We start from the raw sequence: 8,277 nt of genomic DNA, 5'->3' as shown, positions 1-8,277 counted from the left end.
ATTCCACTGTTTGTAGCACAACTGAAACGTTTTGATTTTGAGTATTTACCCAAATTGGTTCCTAAAAAATTCTAAAATAGACATTTTAATCCCTAACTAAAATTAATCACTATGTTAGCCCTCAACGTTTTCTGTGTCAGACAAATTGATTTTTTCCAACGTTTTCAAATAATTAGACACATTGATCCCCAACAATTTGTCTGACATCAGAAAACGTTAAAGACTAACAAAGTGATTAATTTTAGTTTTTTAGGAACTAATTTGGATAAATACTCTTTGATTTTAGATATGTCATTTCAACATTGTTACACTGTATTTAGTTGATATAAGACTGCCAAAGGACCGACTGATCACTCCTCTCAAAAGTTACATCCCCATATCCTCTCAATTTTTTTCCCCCTCTTGCAGGAAATTTTCATAGTCCCACTTAAAAAAATTTTAATAGAACACTTCATAATACCACTTGAAAAAAACTTTGGGAAAATACATTTCCTACTCTCCCATGTGCAACAATAACACGTCAAAAATAGCAGAATCAAACATATGGACATCAAAAATAGTAGAATCAAACGTGGATGAAAAAAGGTTAACATATTTTCTCAATTTCAACTATTTTATTTTAGGGTTAACATGCCACATGAAGCACTCTTAAGGTTTACCTCATCAATTTAGTTAAATATCACATCTGGTTTTTAATCTGAAACCCTAGTATGGGAAAGATCCTTGATCTTTTGTGTCGCCAGAAAAGAGACAGCAAATTCAAATCCTAGCAAAAACATTCCAATTAATGAGAATTTACTACTTTAAAAAATAAAAAGTGAAAGCCAACTAATCTGCAAAAGAAAAGGATGATATTGAAAACCCATATTTCATGCATGAGTTATAGATGAGCCACAACACGGGGAGAATACAATTGTAGTATACACATCAACAATGATTAAATACACTATCTATACCCAAAACCCAAGTCTAGCTCTTGACCATACATTCCCCCCTGGCTATGCCCTGAAGCATGGATTGGCTTTGAGTTTGCCCTCAGCTCCATCTCAAAAAGCCTCTGAAGTGCTTCTGGATGATTTCTACCACCACCTACTTCTGGCGCTGATAACAATAGTCCAAAAGGAAAAAGAAAGTCAGGATTGAGAACACAGCAAGAGACTAAAATGATACTTTGGATCATGGGATCCTATAATTGGTAGATTATTGCCGCAGCAAATCTGGTGTCTTTGACATTTTTGCAAAATAGGTTGAGAGCAATATGCAAGATAACTTTTGTGCATAAATCAAAGGGAACAGTTCAAAACGAAAATATGGCGGATTAGGGAATGGATCCTCTCAATTTTTTCTCTCAATTGATGTTGTAAAGTGTGATCTTTCACCATACATTTTTTAAGTGGGATCAAAAGAAAACATGTAAAAAGATATTGTATGGTAAAAGACAACACTTTATAACATCAACTCAGAGAAAATTTGAGAGGATCCATTCCCAGTGTATGCCATTTGATTGAGGCAAGGATGATTCAATAACACCTTTAGCCATCAAGCCCAACAAAAAACACATGCAAGAACAATGAAATTACATCAACCTGTAGATAATCATGCATGCAAATAAAGAATTCACATGTAACAATTATATCAAATCATGAAAACAGATTATTCCAAATTAAAAAAAAAACAAAGATCCATAATTCACAGTCATCCAAATAAGTTAGGGCGTGTGAAATATTCTGACCACTGAAATCTGCGACAATCATACAACAGAGAAGCATGATACTAAAGCACATAAAATGGAAATACCTTGCACTTGCATTCCAGGGCCAAAATTAGGATGCTGGTGACCACTAAATGGGATGCCTTGCATTGGGTTCGGTTCCTGCATAAAACCAGTCATGGGGTTGCTTGCATGAGGAGGCATTGGCCCACCCCTCGGGAATCCTCTTAATAAATGAGGAGGGGGAAGGTTCCCCTGCATCTGCATCTGTTGAAGCATTGAGTGCTGAGCATGATCAAACCCAGGATTTGGTTGATGGAAAGGAGGACCAAGCATATTTCCAGGAAATTGATGATTTGGTGGAGAGTCATGACGAACCATGCCTTCGGGAGTTCCAAGCTTCATATAAGAACTAATATGGGGACGATGAGAATCCATTTGATTGAACATTGGACCCATGTGATTCATCTGAGGGGGATGCAGCTGTGGAGCTCTTTGGACATTAAGATTATACGGAAGCCCGGGTTCCCTCATATCATAAGGACCGGGAGGGTATGGTAGACCTTCTTGATTTCTCACAAGTCGTTCATCTCTAAATCCAGGATTCAGAGCAGCCAGCTTTCGGGTAATGTCAATAGATGTGTCTTGGGATAAATCTGTTTTAACTGAATTTCCAGCAGACAAAAAGTTTCGAAGAGGATCACCAACTGAAAGCAAGCTGTCTTCTTCAGGAAGGTGAAAATCACGACGCCGATTGAAACCACTGATATTGGAAGTCTCATTTTCAAGTAGCAAAGGATTAAGATCTCTCTGGGAATCACCATAACCTAACCATTGCTCCTCTAATCTACTTGATTTTGGTTGATGAGATTTTTCTGAAGTAACACCACTTCCATGCCTGGCCAGATGTTCACCTGAAGAAGTGTGAATAGTGTCTGATGTAGGAAAAGGAAATAACATCGAGTCTGAAACATCACCCCCTGCAGATCCAACTGAACCCCTTTGAACAGAAACAGGTGCACCAACTGATTGCAACTCCTTCATAAAAGCTGTCCCAAAAAGGGTTTCCAGGGTCAATGTCTTTGATGAACTGGAAACATCTGCATTTGCTTCTAGTGGATTATCAATAACATTGCCAGCAGTGGCTACTTCGGGATTGAGCACCTTGTCGTTAGAATCTAGAATGGATGAGAGTTCCACATCTTTATGTGAGGTTCCTTTCTGTAACAAAGAAAGGAGGTGGTGGGATGCATGATTATCTATATTTGGAGTTGACGGCTCCGTCTTTACATCAAAATCTTTGTCCTGCATGGGCTGCTTACTAGACGAGCCATTCTCACCAACTTGTGACAAAATTGATTGTTCTAGATCTTCACAAGTAAGAACCGCTGGTACAACCTCGGTTTTCTCACTCTTGTAAAATTGTTCAGAGTTACTAATATTGGCATGTGCTACACTTGATGCCAAGTGCTCACCAACAGGTTCAAGATTTTGTGAAGGGAAATTAGGTGTAGTGTGCTGGGTTGCTGTCATATTAGGCATCTGCAAACCGCCTTTTTCACCACCAACAATAAATTCACTATCCTCTGATGATTCCAAAGCTTCAGAAAGAGCAGATCTCTTCCTCACTTGATCACCCATTCCAAGTTTAATGCCTGGAGTATCCACAGCCGATAAATCTGCTTCCTTCACTGATAATGCTTCTTCTATGTTTTCAGAATTCATATTGAATGCATGACTACCATTTGTATCCCCAGGCTCAGATGGCCCAACCTAGTAAGCACCAGAAGAATCAACAGAGTATAAAAAGAAAGCCTAGAAGAATGACATATTTTCGTGATTAAAACACATTAAAGTGCACTTCAAACATATAACAAGCAAAAGAACAAATCATTTGGTATCAACATTCTAATCTGATACCATTTGAACTAGTGACATCGGATTCAATGTGAATTATTAAAAATTTAGGAAGACATTATGCCATCCTTTCAGTTTAAATTGATTCCTAATATTACAAACTTTATCTTCATGGGGAGAAATGAACATTTGGTACTTGAATATTATACATTTCAGTGAAGGATGGTTTTGAAACAACAAATCACAATCTAGAATCTTCTAACCAACTCTAGTTAAATGATGTTAGTGGCAATAAGTCAAATTACAGTTCACTACCCCAAAGCATCTCCTTAATTCTATGAACAATTGAACATTTTATTGCTCTCCATAGACTCCATGAGATTCCCTAATGTTTTGTCTCCTAAGGATTAGACCTGAAACCAACAACGTGCATGTGCTTGCTGAGGTTCCAGACTCGGATTTTATTTGTCTTGAAATTCCCAGCATAAAAGAAACATGTCTCCTGGACCCAGTCACCTTTTGCTTTTAAAATAAAAAATAAACATCACAAGACTTGGATCACTCTCCAAACACTCATCCACACACTAAAATTATACGACACAAAACACCAATAGGATAAATTATAAATTTTAAATTATCAGAGAGGAATAATGATTTAAAATTATAAAAAAATCATCTTGAAGCAAGTAAAAAATTTATTTATATAGTATGGTTTTCACTTTTAGATCTATACAGGCCTAAAGAAGGTTCAAGTAAATACATAAAATATCTTATACAGAAAATCATGGCTACTTTAGAAGTATTCAGGCCTCATAACTCTGAACAATAACAGAAAATCAGAAATGCCCTCCACAGACATAAAATTTGTACAATAATGGCTAGTTAGACTGGAGAGGAAGTTGCATGCCTAATTCAATACTTTAAGCAACTAAGACTTGAGCTTAGGATTTGAAAATGACAGCATTTTAAGATTAATTATGCATCAAAAACCATGAATAAGATACAAGCCAAAAATGCAACTATCTACCTCTGTTGCGCAAATGTTAGACGATGTTTTGGTGACTGAATTCCTTTCCAACATTGCGCCTCCAAAACCAGGGGGAACAAAACCAGGAGGTACAAGTGGTCTAGCAGCTGAAGGAGCATGTGAAACAGAAGATTTCTCATCATTGCTTAATGCTGATAGATTTGCAGCAGGCTCCACTGACTCATCATTTCTATTAATTAGCTTTTTCTCATCATCATCTAGAAGTGAATTGATGTCAAATTCATCCTTACTCTTGCCTGGGTTCAGCTTATTCTTTTCTTGGAAAGATTTCTGCTGTTCCTTTCGCATCAATTCAAATGAAGCTGGCAAGAAAGTTGTCATCCAGTTAGTTAAATCGATAAGGAAAAACTTATGAATGACCCCAAGTATAATGATAAACATAAATAGTGAGAACAAATATTGCCTCTGCCACAATATCTTCCAAAAGAAAGTCGTTACCTCTCCTCTTTCTTTCCTCTTCCACCCTGTCCTCACTCGTACATTCCAAAGAACCGAAAGTTTCATCATTATAAGAGTCATTAGTCTCCCTCCGAGAGTGTGGTGCCTGAAGGCATCCAAAGCCAAAAGATGAACCAGACACACGATATCAATTCTCTAGTGCGCAGCTCCACCGAATGAAATGAAAATCATTCTCCAGAGTTGATACTTATGTTGTTTAAGATATAACAACTGTAACTAACCTTATAGGGACGTGGGGGGTGATAAGGCTCATTAGATCGATTTAGCTGGTGGCTGTCATTAGCTCGAAACTTGGAAGCAGACAACCCAGGTGAATACCCAGTAGGTCTTGGAAAAGAGCCACTACCAAGAAGTCCATCATGCTCAGGGCTTTGCCATGATCTGCGAGATTGGTTGCCAAAACGTTTTCCAGAATCTATAAATTGACATGAAAATGAAGTACATCAACATAATACAACAACAACAACAACAACAACAATAATAATAAAGAAATCTTCTTACAGAAACAGATTTAAAATAGCCTTCTATATCAGTCTAAATAGTTGAGATTTGTTAGGGCAGTTGTGGATTCCTTTACTAAATAAATGAGTATTCTATTCTTATTAATCAACTATAGAGCAAACCTGAATCCCATTCAGATTGAGAATCACTATCTTTGTCAGACCGTCCCGAAGAACGAGATTCCCATTTTCCATGGACCCCGCGCGAAAAACTATCACTTCGAGTGGGAGGGGATGAACTGTATTCATTTCGTCTGAAACTATGCATTGACAAACCACCAGTACTTCTCTGTCGTTCTTGGGGTGCATCTTCAAACTCACTGTTTAAACAAAGGGGCATAGATAAAAAACAAAAACAAAGCCTAACACGATAATGGAAGAGCACCAATCACCAAAAAAGGGTACATAAGACAACATAAAGAAGCAAAAAAAGATGTAGCATTCCGGCATTCGCTTTTCAAATTAAAAATTGGACGATGTGGTGTCGCAGAATTTACCTTAGAAGTGACCGATCAAATCCACTAGGCAACTCTCTGCAGACATCCAATCCACTGAGTGATAACATAAATTCTCGAGTATATGTTATTTTCCCCTTCCTGAACCACCAAACAAGATGAGTGTCTCATCATGACCATAATTTGATGAAACAAGTTACAATAAAGCAGAAATACTTATCAATAAAGGAAGAAAATTTTACTTCTGCAATCCATGATCAGTTGCATGATCCAACAAGATTTTATCTTCACTTTCCGTGCTCATTTTTTTCTCTCCAAGCAAGAGCTACGCCAAACGAAGCAGACGAACAATGCCAACTACCTCAAACTGATGAAAAATGCAAAACTATCAACTACCAAGAAGTGCACTAGTCACTACCCATCACTTATCCAATTCAATAACACAATCTCACACTCATTGAGAACCCAAACTATAAAATCTACCAAAAACTATTATGCTCCCAGCTCCAACACCAGCACCAACACTAAAACAGAGTTAAGTACAAAGATTAATCAAACGTAACTATTGTTCTTCTAGTGCAAGCACAAGGTCAATCCTAGCTAATCCATATAACCCAATACAACCCTGAAATGGAAAATTTCTCAAATCTACCAAACCTGGACCTGAGAACTTATATATACAATCACAAGCAAAACAATTCCCCACTCACTGATCCAGCTCAATCAACAAGACCTATCATCCATAACCCTCCCAAGCTTCCTCCTTTACGAAAGATTACCAATATCCATCACCTAAAAAGCCGTGAAAAGGAAAAGGAAACACTCAACCTACAACAAAATCCGCGAACCAAAGAGATTCAATCTATGTGCATATACACACGTTAATCGCCTCTTTGAGCAAAATCAACACAAAAAGGAAAAAAAAAAAAAAAACTACAGGTTTTTTTATTGGAGGAAGAGATTCGATGCAAAAACTCGTGGAACACCCATGAATTCTGAGCTCCGAGAAATTTGTGCCTAATCTAATTGCTCCGCCATGGGAAATGGAAAACAAAAACAAAAAAAAGGGACACAATTTAGGGTTTTGATTCTTTTTTCTTTTCAGAGAAATTATGCGGATCTAAGGTGTGAAATAATGTGAATCGATGAAGGTGAAGTGTGCGAAAATTTTTTTGGGGTTTTGCAGTGATGGATCGCGAAAGAGGAAGAGGGAGTAAAAAAAAGAGCAGAGGGATTTGAAGGAAAGAGAAAGGTGTTTGTTAAATTAGTTTTTTTTTCTTTTTGGTTTTCTACGCGCTTGGATTCTTCGCTCTCTGTATCTCCCTGATTTGCTATGCCTATTTTTACAGTCTCTTTCTTCAAATGGAATGGATTAATCTGTTAGATTAATTGATTACTAATTAATTAATGTAATTAATACTACATAAATTAGTAAAAATATAAATTTTAACTAGTTCTAAAAATACATATTAAGATTAAAAATTAAAAAATTATTAAAAATACAAAAAAAAATTAATTTTTTAATATATGTATATTATAGTTATTAAAAAATTAAAAGTTTTTACTTTTCACTAATATAATAATACAAACTTTTATTTTTGATGAATTATCGGAATAAAAAAATTTATACAAAACTAACTATATTTTATATGAACTGTATCTACAGTTATCCAAATTATTTTATATTTATCAGTTTATTAAAATTAAATTTAAAATAATACAAGATTCATTTTAGTTACATAATAAAAAATTGAATAATATATATTTTTCTAATATTTAAATATCTTTAACGTTTTTTTTTTGGTGACTAAATATCTTTAACGTTTAAATTGTCTTATCTTAGTCTTTAACGTTTTAAAATTGTTTTAATATTATTATGTTGTTAGTAATCTGTTAATAGAACTAACGGTATGACAATATTGAGATAATTTTAAAACGTTAGAAAATTAAATAGAACAAAAATTTTGAAAAATAAAAATGATATATTATTTTTAGAAGAATTAACAAATTAAATAAAATGAATTTTAACAAAATAAATTGTATTATGAATTTAAAATTTTTACTCATGCTTATAAATGGTTAATAGATAAATTTCTAGAAAAAAAATATTGTACATATACAATAAAGTATAAATTATATATTTTTGTTTTTGATATATCGAACATTTTTAATATTTTATTTTATTTTTAACTTTTAAAAAATATTTTTCTTCAAAAATTTTATTTTTTTACAATAGAAAATGATTTA

The 8,277-nt window shown here is 34.8% G+C and overlaps 1 protein-coding gene across 1 annotated transcript; it reads right to left on the bottom strand.

The window, feature by feature from the left end:
- Positions 1-829: 829 nt before the first annotated feature.
- LOC112797520 (uncharacterized) lies at positions 830-7,404 on the bottom strand. The gene is made up of 8 exons (XM_025840503.3): positions 6,273-7,404; positions 6,073-6,171; positions 5,699-5,895; positions 5,297-5,490; positions 5,055-5,160; positions 4,596-4,918; positions 1,798-3,484; positions 830-1,101 (listed from the first exon to the last, which is right to left on the bottom strand). The coding sequence occupies exons 1-8, from the start codon at positions 6,332-6,334 to the stop codon at positions 947-949; spliced, it is 2,823 nt and encodes a 940-aa protein (XP_025696288.1). The 5' UTR covers positions 6,335-7,404; the 3' UTR covers positions 830-946.
- Positions 7,405-8,277: the final 873 nt, after the last annotated feature.

Source organism: Arachis hypogaea, chromosome 4, assembly GCF_003086295.3.
Source record: "Arachis hypogaea cultivar Tifrunner chromosome 4, arahy.Tifrunner.gnm2.J5K5, whole genome shotgun sequence".
Classification (NCBI taxonomy): Eukaryota; Viridiplantae; Streptophyta; class Magnoliopsida; order Fabales; family Fabaceae; genus Arachis; species Arachis hypogaea.
The sequence above is the reverse complement of the archived record's forward strand: the minus strand, read 5'-3'. Positions and strand labels throughout refer to the sequence as shown.